General features: G+C 40.6%; 1 protein-coding gene across 1 annotated transcript in view; it reads right to left on the bottom strand.

Annotated features, from left to right (window-relative positions):
- The window catches only part of RAB3C (RAB3C, member RAS oncogene family), a 143,608-nt gene extending 126,369 nt beyond the window's left edge, over positions 1 to 17,239 (bottom strand). The window contains exons 1-2 of the mRNA XM_048053508.2: positions 17,086 to 17,239; positions 6,993 to 7,220 (exon numbers count right to left, since the gene is read on the bottom strand). Coding sequence (XP_047909465.2) covers positions 6,993 to 7,220; positions 17,086 to 17,109 — 252 coding nt within the window. The 5' untranslated portion in view covers positions 17,110 to 17,239. The remainder of the gene's footprint in view (positions 1 to 6,992; positions 7,221 to 17,085) is intronic.
- Positions 17,240 to 17,922: the final 683 nt, after the last annotated feature.

Genomic DNA, 17,922 nt, shown 5'->3' with positions numbered 1-17,922 from the left:
ACTAATACAAGATATCATATTTACTATCTTTAACTTTCTGAAATTTTACTACATTTATGGTGCTTTCTCTGATAAACTCTTGGCCCCATTCTCACTCAGACTCTTAGTTCCTTTCTCTCACGTTATCTCATCATACGAGTAAGCAATTGTAGTCAAACTTTAAACAGCAACACAGACAGTATCTTTTCAATCTCTGCTTATATTTGCTTTTGCTGTGATGATCTTAAACTATATATATACTTTAAGTTATAAATTAAAGTTATATATAAATTATATAAATTACTTGCATCTGCTAAGTTTAGAGAAGTCAAGCTCTTCTGTCTGCTTTTTAGGTAAGCAGTTTTCTTTTCCTGACAAATATCTGCTTTTGCTATTTCCCATTCCCAGTTGTTCATTCCCACTTGACTGGCTGCCTGTAAGCTATTTGACCATATTTATTTTTTTTTTGGTTATTTACCTAAAACAATGTAAGCCTAATCTGACTTGGATCCTCAGGCACAGCTTTAACATAAACAGAACAGGTACAATGAAGAGAATACAGAATAAACAGGGAAAAGTAAAGAGAGCACTAAAAATCCTTGAATTAATGAAAACATGTAACTGAGGTTCCCAAAGTACGTAAGGATGAACTCCTTACTGAGATCTGGACACACCGGTTCTGTCTGTACTATAACTGTACACAGCTTTCCTTGGCTGTATAAATCCATAGCATCTGCTGTTGAAAACCCCAGGTGTTTAAGAGCCACTACAACAACAACAACAAAAGGAAAAATAATTATTAATGAATAACAATACTTCAGAGAAATAAAGTGTACCAAATATGACTTGCACAGAAATGGAAGTGTTCTTGATGGAGACATAGGAAGCACTGAATGAAAGAATGAAACAATACAGCACAACGAAAAAAAAAAAAAAAGGATCCTACTGTGAAACTTTCAGTTAAATAGTTTTCATGGCTCTTCAAAGATATGTATAGTCTAGAAAGGAGAAAAGTAAATTAAGGAGAGGAAGGGGAATATTTTAGGATAACAATATCCAACCACAGCTTGCATAACATTCAGTTGTCAGCGGGCAGCTTAAACCACAACAAAAGCTGCTCTGCATTTCAGCTTGTTTCAGCTAACAGGGGAGGCCCAGAAAGAGTTTGCCTTCTGCCATCACAGCCATGCTCCTGATTAGCCACCTTTGCCCAGGAATGGTTCCTTGGGAGCCCTTTAACAGACTAGCATTTGTGAGCACTTTGTATCACTTATCCCTGCAGACAGGTCAGCCTAACTGAAGGCTGGCTAGAGCTGCTGCCCTTTTTACGCTACACCTAGAGCAGCAAATTAGCTTGTGCCAGGGAGCATTGCTAGGCTGTGGAATCTGTCTATACCGTGAAACTGTCAGCATGTTTTCTGCCATGGTTTTGGCCCAGGTTTGCTAGCAGTCTGCCAAACAGTTCCTGGGCAAGGCTTAGAAGTTAGCCAAGGCCAGAGACCATTCCCAAGACAAAGTCTGGATGGAGCCATCCTCTTTCAGGGACTAAAGAGTTTAAACGTGTGAACAAAAGCTATTCCATGCCAGCTGGACTCAATGACAAAGGACAGCCTCAGTATGTTTAATTTACTAGTTCAGATGAATCCAGAGAAATCCCAACCCCCTGCAGTTCTCAGCCTTCTACATTGCTGTCTTCAAATCACTTGCTGCCTGGTATATGACTGGATACACATTTAATTTTTGTTCTGAGAGGACAAAAATCTCATTTTCAATATAGTTTTACTATCCTTACATAAAAAGGCTGTGTATTTTAAGCAGCAGCAAAACCGTCACCAGCAAAACTGGGAACAGAATCATGAAATAAACTGTGGTGGGGTTGTCAGAACAATTAAAAATACTCAGATGAGAAAAAAAGTCAGGCTCTGGAAATTCCTGTGATGAAACATTTGTTACATTCACTATCCTCTATTTCCACACCCTATTCTCAACTCCATAACAGACTTTTGTAGTTTCAGCTTTCAACACCTTTCTTCTGAACCAATGCATTCAGTGACTGTTGCACTGACACTATAGCCTTAGTTAATGTTACAAGGATATTTCTGGAATATTGCACTGCCTCCACACTTGCAAGTTAGCACAGGATTCCCCTGAAGTACTCCAATATCAGTGCAATTTTCATTCATACTCCTGTTTCCACAGACCCTCTGACACACAAAATACATTATTCTCATTTTAACTGAACCTCTTTTCATTGCTAGAGCACTGCCAGGGAGCTTGTTGTACAAAAATAATAAGTTGCTTTATGTTCATTGACTTTTTTTTTGAACTACTAGAGTTTTAATTATTGAATGATGAAGTTGGATTTCCTCATTCAGGTTATAAAAGCTAGTCCTCGCCTAGTCCCTAAGACCTATGACAATTTATAGAATTGATGTGACAATTGACTTGAAGGCAGAAACATTTGGGGTATCTAATGAAACTGTCACACACAATTCTAGGAAGGGTATGCTGACACAAGCAGCTCTCATACCAACTTCTGTAGGAGGAGATCTTTTAATTGCGTGATCATTGTATCTAGTCCCCGGGAAAAGCCATCTAAGCAGCAAGAAGTAATGAAGTATTCTTGTTTGATATTTGCACTGAACTGCTGCAGTCGGATCAAACTATATAAACATGCTGTATGAATGTAGTTAGAAAGTATAATAAACAGCTTAAAGAGGGAAAACTTGATGCTTGATTCCTCAAACAAAATTTATACTGAAATCAGTTAAAAATCACTGACAGTTCTGCCCAAGTAAATTTTAAACAGCAATTGAAGATGTGGCATGGATGCATTGTCAGTTAAACAAATGGAGTGATCTGTCTTCGTTATTTTCTATTTTCTAAGAATAAAACTTTTTTTTCCTATTCAAATATTTTGACAAATTATATTGCCCAAATTTGCCTATGTTTTCTCTATAACCTTGTGCATTCCGTTATTTTTATTGAACAGTCTATAGTGTTTATAAAAGTAATGTAAACCTTTAGGGCATCCGAGTTGTGTGGTAAATTGTACAGTAAATGCAGTGATAGATTTATAACGTTAAACTTTTTTAATTTTTATTTATTTATTTATTTATTTATTTATTTATTTTCCAATGTGCACCTCTTTGAGCTTCCATTCATTTTCTTCATAGTGTATGTTTGTAAGTGTAGGTATTGACAAGCCTTTTCTTTTTCATTCAACACAACTTGAAAACTAAAATTTTGAAAACAAAAGAATCTGATAGACTTCCAGTCCATCTCTTTCATATTAGTAGTTGCAACCAAGTGGAGAAAAAAATATATTACTGTTTATTACTTGACACTGTAAAATAGCCTAGAGTCCTCTCATGGACTTTTACTCTATGCACATATGTGGTACACACAAACAAAATTCCTGTGGAAAATTTCTTACAGTTTCTGTTGAGAAATCAATACCTTTTTAGGTAAAATGCATCTTTTATGGATTTCTCTCCTTAACAGTGTAAAAATCCTGTTAATATTCTGTCTTTGTAATGTTCATATCAGTGTGTGCACATTTATAACATGCTGTGAAACAAAATTTCAGGGCCAGCTTATGACAGTAATAAGTAATGTGCTATCACTAATGAATATAACACTTGAACTCTAAACCTCTCCCAGTTCCAGTAAGAAATATCATGGGAAGAAGGTGTTTGGTTTAGAAGGCAAAAAACCTTACAGAGCTCCCAGCAGGCTCTTTCTGACCATACCACAAAGCAATAAAGATAAGTACTAGAGAGAGCCACATCCTCCCTGACTTTAAAAATAAAGGAAGACAATTCAATTCAGGTTCTTTGAATCCAAGAATAGGGCACTATTGCCTCAAAGCAAGAAAAAATCTCAAACAAATAAATAACCTGCAAGGCGTCTCATTATGTAAGACAGCACCTACCTCAACCTGTTAACCCTTGCTAGTTCATCTGTAATAATCGAACAGTGAAATTATTAAGAAATAATGACTCTGTTTCCTTGAGTGTCCATGCTGTCAAACAAACTTTTACCTTTCACTGAAAAGCCTATTAGAATCTTATTCTGAGAAAATTGGTACTCCAAGCTCCAGAAGAATGCACACAAAAGATATTGCTGAAATGCATGTGAAACATGAAGTTTAAATGTCTACCCGAATAGAGTATGTGTAAAATTGTGACTGGAAACACATTGGATCATCTGTGTCTCTAGACAGGGAATTTTAGTGACTTTCACAGCATCGCGATTTATATATTTCTGCATTTTACTGCCACACAAAGATAGCAGAACAGCAGCATTGAGTGTATTTCCTCACCACAGTATCTGGTAAAATGTTTCAGTTCTGATCTCATCATTCAGAACATGATTTAAACTTGCACTTCATTTTGAGTTTCTTCTGACTATTCAAACCTGTGATATTTTTTTCAGAATGTTTTATTTCACATTTACTGAACATTGTTTATCACATTATGTCACTAAATACTTTGGCACTGATTCTGAAGGAAACATTATTAGCTCACGCATGTTTCTATTCAGAATTAACATTAAATCAAGCTCACATTCATTTATTTTTATATTTATGTAATATAAATGGTCTTTCGCAAATGCAGTTTGAAATGGAAATGGATATTGCATAACAATTCATTTTAGAAAATTATTTGCAAAATCAAAGAAAAATAATAAAGTTTAATATAGAGAGGTGTTACATATACAGATATCGTATAGTAAGAATGATATGGCTGTTGATACAACTTACAAGATGGGGTGATAGTGCTCTATTTCAGATTTTGTGCACTGGAATAGATCACTGAGACACTTAACCGATTTTATTTAAGGACCCAAGGGTGCAACAGTCAATAGATTTACTCTAGAAAGCATAACTGCAACACAATATTCTAATACTTAATATTTCATCTAAAAAGTACGAACAGCAATAGTGAGCTGTTATAATTTCGATTTATTTGGCAATCACAAGGCTTTTTAAGAATTGGCATTAAAATTGCAATGGGAAAAACAAAAGTAAAAACAAAACAAAACAAAAACAAACAAACAAACACAAAACCAAGAAGCAGTGCTGGCTGGAGTAAAAAGCTTTAGAATGAAAGTAAGACCTGAAGTCTTGTTCCCTTAACCCTAAGTCCTGAGAGGTGTCTTCATGAAGGTCCTTTCCATACCCTGAGCCTCTGCTCCCTCCTCCCTGTGGGACACAGAAACCTTTTATTTGTTTCATACATTTCACTTGCAACTTTTTTTCAGGCAAGGATTCTCCTGTATGCAGAACACTCTCGGAGCAGTTCAGATGGTGTTGCTGCCATATGAAGACTATCCAAATGTCCATTTGACTAGAACTGGAACTTTATTCCAGCTGGCAAGAATACAGCTGCTACATCCTCCCTATGCCGTGGATAGTCCTGGACACATTTAGATTAATGGACTGCTTCGAGCCAAGCACATATTGGTAGTCTGGCATGGAGAGACATTATGGGAAATATACTTGTGTCAAAGCAATCACATTAATATAACATCATAAACTGACATCGCTGCTTTTGCTAGAAGACACATGAACAATAAAATCTACCATAGAGGCTACTTGGTAATTAAAAGAAGAACTCTGGAAGGACTATAATGTGAACACAATTTTATTGTTCCATTATCAAAAAATAATAATGTAATGTCAATGTGAATTATCGTGTGCTCACCAACATTAAAGTGCTACAATGAAACAAGCATGTTATTGGAGTGAAAACATGCACATGATACACAGTTAACTACTGTGCAGCACTACCTATTATGCTCTTGACAACAGCAAGTATCTGAGCTTAAAAAGGTAGAGAAGTTGAAAGGTAAAGAGTCTGAGTTCCAGTACCTAGAGGGCACAGAACAAGAAATCATTCGAGATAACAAGGACTATAGCCTACCTAAGATGATACGAATGAGATACAGCCTAGGAAACTAGGAAATTCACCTTTGTTTTTACCTTACTGATCACAGTCTTCTCATAAGAAATGAGATTGCTGGGAACCTGTGCCATGTTAAAAAGAAATTCACTTTATCTGTCATTTAAAATGTGTCAGTTTACATGTAGTCCTGTTTGATCCGACGTTTCACCAGATCTATTGGCCGCCCATCATTAAATACATTTTTAAATAACTTGTATTCATGCACAGAGAATCTTAGTTAATTAGGCTGTTACCTTAAAAAAGAAACATTGCTCAAAATCTTCACGTACCCAAGGAAGATGGCACAAACCTCAAATTTTAACTCCAGGTCCCACATTGTTAAAAGCTCTGCTATCAATCCCTCTAGCTGAGCATCACCATCACCCAAGAATGAGGAGATATGATATAGCTGCTACATAAAGATCTTTTTGGCTATTCTTTCCTGTTGCGAAACATTTGCAGAAAAGAACACCTATTCTCTGGCATCACAACTCTCCCAGTTTGGCATTTTTCTACCATACATGAGGTGTAGGCAAAGGACATGAGTTTTTGTACATCTGGACAATACAGCTGTTATACTCTCACCTTCCACGTTTGCTTCCTCAGCAGAAGGAAGAGGTTTCAGGTTATCAGGATGACAAAGGTAGATGACAGAAAAAAAATATGCCTTCTGTTGTACGTCCACTATCATTTCTCCTAAATGAATGTTTATGTTTGGTGGGGAAAAAGATCCTAATTGGTACTTCAAAATAATCTTTATTAATATGAATCACTTTCAGTAAACTATATATTGCACAGTAGTTTATACCTGGCCGCACAGATTATCAATATATGTCATTCTGTGCTATTTCTTTATGGAGTTTATTTCAGAATATATACTCTGCTGTACTTGGAATACCTTAAAAATACTGTCTACGTTCTAGTATTCTAGACAGCAAAATGATGCAGGAAAGAATTTATTTTTCATTATTCTGCCATATATGTATATACAGGTTATGACATTCAGTGGAAACCCACAGTAGCTTAAATGCTATCAAACTTATAGAACTATTATCCTTGGCTTACCCAAATCTGTAGCTTAATTCTTTTTTCATTTTTGAAAACCGTTTTTACTTTGAAATCGATCCCGACTGTGCTTACAAATGCAGAAGTAAAGGAGTCATCAGCATATCGGAACAAAAAGGAGGTTTTCCCAACACTGCTGTTGCCAATGATGAGCAGTTTGAACATGTAATCAAAGTTCTGGTCAGATGTATCTTTCTGGCCATATCTGGAATCTTGAGCAGATGCCATCTGTAATTCAAAATAAAAAGAAATAATTTACTGTCCCTTGAATCACATAAAACTGGAAACATTTAGATTTTATTGGAATTTTTGGTAACAGACATATAGGAACTCAAGGATTTCACAGAGGTTTAAGTCATTTTTGTGATTCTTGTAATCATGATAATAGTTGCAGTTGCAAAAGAGGATGTATCAAAGGTAAACATCACCAGTGACCAGTACTGGAAAAAAAAATCCTTTTTAAAATCTAGGACAGTTCTTGAGTATATGGTTAAAAAGATCTACATTCAGAAAATGTGATGAATGAAATAAATGGTGAAAATATAGACAAAGATACTTTTCTTCATGTGTACAAGGAAGAAATAAGAGATCACTGGTGGGTTTTGAAATAGGAGGTATAGTAACAAGCAAAAACTTAATCTGTTTCATATCTGATACAATTCTTGAACAATTCATTTTACTGTAAATATGCTACAGTCCTTTGTAATATCTACAGCCTTTTGTATAGAGTATAGCCTACGGCATTTGTTATTAGTAGCTTTCAGTTAACATACCATCAAATACTGAGTTGAGACCTTGAAAATAAGGTCTTCATATTTTTCAGTTCCTGAATCATACACAGTTTTGGAATTTGCAATGTTGATGCAAGACAATCATAAATGACAATTGGCAATGTTTTCAAATTTAAGTCCTTAAAATAAGGCTTCTAATCCATATAAAGCATCTGAATAACACAGATTACAAAAACTGAATACTGCTAAATATCAATCTTATTTTGCTTGGAGACTTCAAAGATCACAGGCTCCATTTATAAATAGTATGCCTTTAGCTTTCAGGAGGGTTGCATAGGTTAACTTGAAAACTCAACCACTATTTTACTTGGAAAGCTCAAAAAGCAGATGGCAAAAGTAACAATCTCAGAACTAGGTAGTGTTTCATCTCATACACTTTCTAAGAAAAATCTGAAGCATTTTTGGGGTCTTGCAGGATGTTAAATTCTTGCAGTTTGGCAATACTAAGGGCAATACATTTACACACTGATTTCATACACAAAGACTAACAGCATAGACTACCATAAAGATTTTTGGAAAAGCAGCCCATGTCCAAGCTTTCTAAGGCAGATATTGCAGAGTACATTTGGGCAGTCTGAGAGGACAGCTGGAACCTGGACCTTGCAGAAGGATGAGGGCTGTAACCCACCTTCTCCGCAGTATTTCAATTACTGCATAAATTTTGAGTCAATTCTGCTGTCTCATAGTACAGTATGCCAGCTTCTTTGGGCTATTGAAGAGGCATATTAGAAGTGGGGACAAAAATATCTGAAGAAGACAATGGAAGCAGCAAGCTTTTGACAGCAGATTTGGTATAAGATTTATATTTCATAAATAATGCAGTAGTTAATGTTTGATTTTTATTTGGTTGTGACTAAAGTTCTTGACTAAACGTGGTCTTGGGTAGCTCTGTTTCCATCCTGAGTGTTTGCGTTGTCTTTAATATTTATTCACTTCTTTCACAGACATGCAACAAAGAAGGTTTTAGAACAACAACAAAGAAAAAAAAACTAAATATTCCAGGTGTATGCATCAGTAATATTTCAACCTTTTCATTTCTGTAGTGAAAGACAGAAAAAAAATCTTGTTCACCTTCACTATTCTCCCTTGTCCTAAAACCGTTTGGTGATATTTGTTCGGAACATATGAAAAAGAAAATCAAAATATGTTTAAGCTAGTCTAATCACAACGGGCTATAAAGTAGTAAAGAACAGAGCACTGATATTACATACAACTTCCAACAACAAGTCAATAAAATCTGGCAGATCGAAGACTGTGCAGTGCCTGGGGATGCCAGGATAGCCTTCACACTTTTGCCAACAGCCTGTTCTGCTGCCCTGCTGGCTCCCCTCTGTAATGCGGTAGCTGAGACCATAGTTACCACTTCTAGCAAGAAGAATGATTTTGTTTCTTGGTTTTATCTCCCAGGAAGTCTTCCATGTAATTTCTTCAGCTTGCTTAAGGTTTACAAAGAGAGATTTTAGCTTGCTAGCCCCAGTCTCCTGTGCCTTATATTTCATCACTAGGTACTTTAATGCCTCACACTTCGGAAACAGTATGATTCAGTGAGCAGAGGAATCTGGAGACCTGGATGCTAATAATAGTCCCACTAAAGATTGTACATTATGTAGCCTTCTTGAGTAAGAAGATGTTTCCTGTTGATGCTTTTAAACACAGTCCTTCCCCACAAAGAAATTCAGTGCTCCTCTAAATTAATGTGTTTATTTGCATTACCCACGTGATAGTCTTCTTAAAAGTTCTTTAAAAATTATAAAAAAATAAAAAGCAACATCTTTTCTATGCCTTGAACTTATGGATTCATTATCTACAGTACCAAAGGCAGAATTATGGGCAAGTTGAACATGGAATTGCAGCCAACTTTTATTTCAGATATAGGAATATTTCTGCCTATTATAAGATGCAGAAGGCATACAAAAGGCATCAGAAAGGACTAGTTTTTCCACCTTCCATCTGGAAAATCAGGAGAGGACTAGTAAGTTACTGAAAATAATTCAAATTATTCAGACACTAACTTCAGTATAGAGAGGCAGTCTCCTGAGAACAGCAGTAGTGATCCTTTCCTATGTCCAAAACCCAGGTGAGTTTTAGAGAAGTGCTAGTACCTGCACCAGCCTGAAGAGACATCAAACTCAGCACTGGTGCTAACACTTTGCCATTACTTCCCAAAGCTCATTTATTTTATAGAAAGCATGTAGACAGATTCTTCAGAGTACAATTCACATCACCTGCATCAGACACCCGCTCTAAATAAAACCCTAGAGGAGGTTTTTTTTTTCTATTTTTCTCGAAGGGAAACCTAGATCCTTGGTCTTCTTAGGCTTTGTAAATACCCCTGCAGTGCTTCTTCTCCTCAAATGCAAGCTGCTGACTTCAAGTATGGAGTGTATTGTAGCCATTTCCAGATGTATTAACATGTCAGTTCACTCCTAACAGGACTTGTGTAGGCATTTATGTACTATGTAAGCATTTGGCAAAGAAATGTGAAAAAGCTGATGCTGATGTTATGTTACTCCTTTGGAAACAATGTTGGAAACCAGCAGCAGGATTGCCATACTCAGGCCTGTTAATTAAATAGTACATACATTGACAGAAACCAAATAAACACGCCAACCTCACTAATGTTCTGTTTCCAAGAAAGCAAAAACCTTAGCTTTATTTTGACAAACTTCTCATCTGGAATAATAAAATGGCTATATTAAACAAGCATCACTTTCAGCAAAACACAGTGAGTTATCTCTTCAGTTAAAATTTGTCCTTATTTAGTAAAATCAAAGAGAAAGAGGGCTATTTCCATTAGCACGTTGCACAACCATTTTTCTTTAGAATGAGTCCCTACTCAAATCTCTACAGCCAACATGATATTAGCACCAAAGGCAGCCTCAGGCCACCTCCTAGTGGACTCAGGAAAGACCTAAGAGCCCATGGGGAACACTAAGCCCAAGACAGAGGTCAGAAAACCTAGAGGTCAGAAAACCTATAGTCAGGAGCTATCACATGCCTGCTCCTTACCAAAACCAGGGAGAAGGTAAGTCCCCAGTTTGAATACGGCCAAAGAATAAAAAAGGATGGCTTTGTGTGCTTCTCCACTTATAACTGTATTGGGTATTGGTAATGGAGAGCTGTAGTGGGGGTCCCTGTAAGCAAAGCCCAACAGCTGCTCCACATCAGTTGAGAGCCAGCTCCAGGTGTCTCCAAAAGGGACCCGCTGCTGGCTAGAGAAGAGCCAGTAAGCAATGCTGGTTGCTCCTCTGTGAGGGCATATTTAAGAAGGGGGGGAGGGGGGGGTGGGAAATACTACTGGGGAACAGCATCTGGGAGAGAGAGGAGTGAGAAGCAGCCCTGCAGCCCCCCAGGTCAGTGCAGCAGGAGGGCAGGAGGTGCTCCAGGCAGGCAGCAGCAGTTCCCCTGCGGCCTGTGGAGAGGCCCCTGGTAGAGCAGGCTGTCCCCCTGCAGCCCACGGGTCCCACACGGAGCAGATCTCCACGCTGCAGCCCGTGGAGGAGCCCCCGGTGGAGCAGGTGGATGTGGCCTGGAGGAGGCTGCGGCCCATGGAGAGCCCCCGCAGGAGCAGGCCCCGGGCCGGAGCTGCAGCCCGTGGAGAGGAGCCCACGCAGGAGCAGGGGGCCTGGGGGGAGCTGCTGCCCGTGGGGGACCCGTGCTGGAGCAGTTTGCTCCTGGGGGATGGACCCCGTGGTACGGAGCCGTGTGGGAGCAGGTCTTGGAGAGCTGCTGCCTGTGGGCAGCCCCCGCAGGCTCAGTTCGGGAAGGACGGCATCCCGTGGGAGGGACCCCGCGTGGAGCAGGGGCACAGAGGGACCGTGAGGCAGCAGCGGAGAGGAAGCCTCAGGGACTGACCGCAGCCCCCACTGCCCGTTCCCCTGCACAGGTCGGGGGGAGGAGGGAGAAGAGGGTGGATGGAGAGAAGGTGGTTTTAGTTTGCTTTTAGTTTCTCACTGCTCTGTTCTGGTAGCAATAGGCAATAAAATACATTTATCTCCCTACTGTGAGCCTGTTTTGCCCATGACGGTAACTGGTGAGCAATCTCCCTGTCCTTATCTCAACCCTTGAGTCCTTTCCAGGGTATTTTCTTCCCCTTGTCCATAGGGAGAGGGAGTAAGAGAGCAGTTGTGGTGGAGTTCGGCTGCTCAGATGGGTGAAACCACCATAACAGCACAACTTTAAGCTCCTTAAATTAATATCAATTATTGGCATAGACAATTTTAATCATCAAGTAGAGTTCTCTTTACCAGGCCCAGGTAGTTTTCAAGTCTCACGTTCAGCTGCTTCCCTGATCCCAAAAGAACAGATTAAAACAGGGCAGGGCTGAGAAAAAAAAAATCGAAAAAAGCCTTCATGATAATAATGAAACACTTGGCTATGTTTCTCTTTATGGCCTTAGAGGACCTTTTCCTTTGACAGAATTAATTTGAACAGCTTTTTCACTTAAGCAGGGCAATTTGCCATGACCTCCCTGGCCTGCACATCACTTCAATTTTAACTTATATACGCGCTCCACTCTGGATGTCTATGCAGAATTAATTGCCCCTGGAAAAGAGGATGCCAGAAGAAAAGCTGGGATTGAAAACACTAAGGTTCATTCCTTTGTGTCTTCCACAACTACTTTTTCTTCTTTTAAAAATAATAATAACCAGCATATCTTAGAGGAAAAGATCAATAGGAATTCTAGGGAAAATGTTTTATTTCTATCTAATTCTCAGAAAGCCTTGCAGATCACCCTCAACATCTAATTTTTAACTGGCCAATTAATAAGTCTTAACAGAGTTCAGTGGACAAAGCACCAATCAGTTATTTGGAATCACGGATAGCTAGCCATCTGTGGAGCACAGCTTGTCAGCCAATGTACTTGGCAGCATCAGGAGAAGCTTATCTGCTGCAAGGTATCATGAGGTTATATTCACGAATATTTGTAAGCATAGCATACCTAATCTGAAAGGTGTAACTAGAAATGCAAGGCTTTATTATAAGTGACATAATACAATTCCAAGTTAGGGAATATTGGGAGAATATACAGGGAGGTGAGAGTCTAAAACATTCTGGAAAAGCTCTACTTACTTCATATCAGCATGAATGTGGCCACAGTGCTGGCAGCTGCCCAGAACAGCAGAATGCAGTGTACAATAAAGAATGGTTCTGGCAAAGCTCTAGCACATGAATTCTGGTGATCTACTTGTGGTGAACTAAGGCATTACTCAGCCATCTTCCATTACTCAGCCATCCTTCCTTAGCCTAAGTTTACCATCTTCAAGAAAAGGATTGCTTGAGAAAGATATTTCCAATTTCCACTTGCACAAAATACCCTTCTTCAAATACTGGCAAAAACAGAAATAAAGTCCTAGGTGTGTTAGTCTAACACAGGATGTCAAGAAGCCACCAAAATAGTACAGCTCTGAAAAGAATAAATACAAGATGCATCAGGCAAGGTATTCCAGTCAAAACAAATGGTGATTTACAGGGAGTAAGAAAGAGAATGAGGAGAGTAGATGACTACAGCCCTCTGCCATTAGCCTTATCAAGTACAGCACTTTGGGCCATGAGATGTAACAGAGACTGTGCATTTTCTAAATCGGTAGAGCAGCTGCATCAGGCCAAAAGAAGAAGAGAAATACTAATGCTCCTGTCTAACGCATTAGTGAGATGCCATTAGTAACAATTGTCATCAAACGTGTTTATGAAAGCTGACTTTAAACAGGAAAATATAGAAAAGGGTTACTGGGAAGACCAAATGAATGAAGACCTTAGACTATGAGTGAAATCTATACTAAAAAAAAAAAAAAAAAAAAAATGTAAGTAAAGTGTGAGCTGGTTTCTCTAGATAGTAACCTGGAGTAAACATTTGGGGATGAGAACTATTCAGATGGATGTGGCCTGGAGCAGACACTGAACATTGAGGTGAAATGTATATAAACTAGTCCTGTGTGTCTTTGAGTTGGAGAGTAGAAAGTATCTAACCTGAAAAGGAGTAAGCTTCAACAGTACGCCTCCAAGTAGGGTTAGTGACAGGAAGAGGACTACTGACTCCAAATGCAGCTTGATCAGTTAACAAAAGGGTGTATACAGCTTGCTCTGTGGACTCAGTGGCTTGGTATAGGCCAGTGCTTCTAGTCTGAACCAAGAATAATCTAATAATTTTGCTAAGTGATAGGAGATGAATTACCTTGATAAATTCTGCATCTAATAGCTCTGATTTGTCTTTTTTCATCATATTTTATAACCTCTTAAATGTCTGGAAATGCCCTTTTTGCTTGCTGTTGCTCTTCGCCATTGAGTTTGGATGTATCTGTTATCAACCATTTTTGTCTGGGCATGACCATACCCAGTGACAACTGGATACAGAAAAATCAGAAGAAAATGTTCTCATCTGGCAAAGCATCAGAAATTCTTATATTGTCTTTACAGATTATTTATCATTCCCTACTATTCCCTCACCTCTGTGATATTAGTAACCTGTGAAATTATTTGCCCCAGCAAGTGAAAGAGAGGGTCTGTAGAGTTCTGGAATTATCTACAAACTGCCACCAGTAATGCCCATATGCTGTAATAAATGCTAAGAACAGGTTACCCAACTCATGTTCCAACTTTTTGATTTTTGCAAAGTGCAAGAATTTGGAAAATGTGCATGGTACAAGCAGAAAAAGAGTGAAGCTTGAAGAGAGTGAATCGATGTGTAACAGAGAATTTCCCATTGAATTTTCATTTTTCAGAGTACTGTCAAGGCCCTAGGGGAAACTACTGAGAAATGCACAGACATTTCAAGTAATTCAGACCAGTTATTAAAAGAACACACAGAAACCATACACACATCTGTGTTTCACAGAAAGAAAAATAAATAAATAAAACAAGTTCACTGCTTTTGACTTAAAACAAAGCCCTCTCCATGGCCATGAGTACTATTCAGATTTACAACTTTCTTTTGAAAACATGACTAGAAATGAAAAGAAGTCACAAACTCTGACCCAAATCCAGTAATATCTGGCAGTTGACAATAGCCAATTTTTGCATTGGTTAACTTCCTCTCTGAAAGAATTGTTTAAGCTGCCTTTCTGGTAGTTTTTGGCCTTTCTCGTCCACATAGAAAGGCCATGAGCTTGAGATTCAAACAAAGAATTCATAAGCATAGGAAGACTGCCACTGCACGGGCCCTTTTTCTTATCCTTCTAAAACATTTTAACTTCTTAGTTTTCTTTTTAATTACTGATTGACGGAAATGGAAAAAATAATGCTTACACATTCCTCTGACTTGTTTTCATTGTGATCAAAAGATAGATACTTGATCACTCGTTCTGTTGTTCTACAATTCAGAGAGATGTTAGCTCTAGAACAGACTGTTCCATAAAGCTGTAGTGTACAAACAAGCAACTACACTTGTTTCATGTAATAGGAAATCAGATAGCTAAAAGAAAGAAATCAGGCAATTAGTTCTGCCAGTTCTAAACCACATTTGAACAAGGACCAACCATACTGGCCCAATGTGGGAAAAAAGAGAAGATGGTTAGGAAGAGGACCCCAAAGTACAATATTGTTTTGTTTGAATCTTTAATAAGAAAAATATGCAAATACAAAGGGAATGGTGCAAGCAGAAGAAAAAAATCCAGAAATTACAAAAGGAAATCAAACCTCAGCTAGCAGCATTTTCACGTCTTGGAAAAATCCAGATTTTTTTATTATAATTTTGGATCCAATATGTTAAAAAATGGACACTGCTTGGCTGTATCACCAGTTGTGAAAAAGTGGAATTTATAGTTTTTGTGTTTTTAAAGCTCTTTGCTGTCTCTTTTTATACTAAGGCTCTGCCTTCTGCTGTCTTTTATTCAATTACATTAAACAATAATTCCATTTGTACTGATAATCAGATATAAAAAACAAGCAGCAGTTTTCTTATCAGAAAAAATATATATCAAGTACATATATTTTTCTAACTAGACATTGCTTTCCTCAGATTTTATTTTAATGTACCATCATCTTGTTTCCACAAGTACGTAACAGTGCCAGTTAATTCAACACCTGTCAAATGTCAAATGCAAGTGACCAATCTGTATTTTTCATCCTTTACTAGCAAAATCTGCTTTTTATGAAAGGCTCTCCAAAGCCAATACACGCTAAACATGACTTTAATATCTCAATAAGCATGTGTAAATAAAAGGCAAATGCTACACAAATATTCCCAACACATGCATGTAGCATGCAGAACTAGGCATTTAAAAAGCACCCTAATTATTGCTGTTCTTCAACCAGAAAACTGAAAGACATTTTTACTGAAGAGTGGCTATTTCTAGTGCACCACTTTGGTTGAAAGGTTTCAGCATGTGACATCCAAGCAATTGCTCTGCAAAAGATTTATGAGATGATCATTCTCTGTCCAAAGTCACAGAAACCCAACGCCACATCTGTGTAACTTAAGATTTCAGACGTCTTTTTGAGCATGCATATTGAAGAGGTTGCAGATCCTCCCTTCAAGCTGATATTCTATTACTGCCGGAGCAGATATCCAGCATGAAAAATATTAGCTAACAGGGCTGCAGTTCATAACTTAAATCACTGCCGACTGCAAAAGTGCTCTTTGCATTGTACAAAAACAGCGGGATTGATTGTTACCAATCCACCAGCAACACAACTGATCTTCTGTTAAAAAACAGTCATGTGTTCGAGCAAGTAGCCCGAGGCCCCCAGAGCCCCTGCAAGACATTATGAAAGGGGCCCTAAGAAATAGCTGGCGCACAGTTGGCCACGCAGTGTAAACTGTTTTGAAACAACTACCCAGAAACTGCCCAAAGCCGCACGCAGTGTTAGTGGTGCCCGTACACGATTTGTTTCTCTCGTGCTACGGGGCACTATGCTTTCCCATATGCGAAATGGTTGAAAAGGGGCCACCTCTTCGCTGCTCCCAGCCCTCGCACCGAGCCACCTTCTCCCGGTGCAGGTGGATAACTGCTCCTGGAGCAAACTGGTGGAGGGGACACCTCGCCGACGTCCCGCATGGCCAGACAGGATCCCGTAACGCCCCATCCCCAAAAACTGGCACCCACGCCAGGAGCCGCCACCAAAGTCGAGAGGCGCGAAGAACGTCGGCGGGGCCCCATGTGCTCACCCCACCGAGACCCGACACCCACACGTGGACGCTGGTGGTGTGCGAGGCCCCGCTGCCCTCCTTCGCCCCCGGCACAGCGGGACGGGGGTCGCAGCGAGCCCCCCGCCCCACGGCGTGCTGCCGGCTCCCCCGGCCCCACGGGGGTCCCCACACGCCCCCCGGGGACCCGTGCCCGCCGCCCCCCGTCCCCACCGACCTGCACGGGCGCTTCGTGCCTCATGGCCGGGCGCGGCCACAGCTCGCCCCGCTGCCGCTGCCGCTGCCGCTGCCGCCCGCCGCCCGCCGCCCGCCCGGGCTCTGCCGGCGAGCCCGCCCCGCGATCAGCACCGGAGCTGTCCCCGCTCCTCCCTCCGCACCGCCCCTACCGTCCCGCTCCCCCGGCACCCCTCCGGGAAATGTAGTCCCCGCCGCACCGCTCCCCAGCGCCCGCCGCCGGCATGCCGGAGGCGAAGGACTGCAACTCCCGCCATGCTCCGCGCTGAGGCGGAGAGCAGGGAGGGAGCCCCGGAGCGGCTGCCGGGGGAGGCTCGGCCGGGCGGGCACCGCTCCCGTGCCGTGCGGCAGGGGGCGAACCTGCGGCCGGCGCCGACCCGCTGCCGCCTGCTGCGGGCCTCGACGCTGCGGCCGCTGCCTCGGGCAAGGCGGGTGTCCCTGCGTGTAGCGACCGCAGGCGGTGCGGTGTGGGGCAGGATCAGCCCCGGGGCTCCTCCGTTTTCTGCTCTGCGTTCACCCGTTGTCTTTCTCGGCTTTGGTTTGCGCAGGGCTTTGAGGAACGGTCACGCCGCCGTGACATCGCAGCGGCCCCGCTTTGAGATGGCGGCCGTGCTTCGGCATGGTGGCATGTGCTTCTCAGGGGGTACCGTGGTCGTCCCAGACCTCGCCAAAAAAGCAACGCGCCTTCTGCATCTGCCCCCAGACCTGTCTTTGTTGTCCAAGATGTTTTAAGCATCTTTCTCAGCTTTTTTTTTTTTTTCTTTTCCATATCCCTATCCTCTACTGCCAAGTCCATAGTTATCATGAGCCCAATTGTATA

This window comes from Anser cygnoides, chromosome Z (genome assembly GCF_040182565.1).
Source record: "Anser cygnoides isolate HZ-2024a breed goose chromosome Z, Taihu_goose_T2T_genome, whole genome shotgun sequence".
Lineage (NCBI taxonomy): Eukaryota > Metazoa > Chordata > Aves > Anseriformes > Anatidae > Anser > Anser cygnoides.
This window is presented reverse-complemented; position numbering and strand designations above follow the sequence as displayed.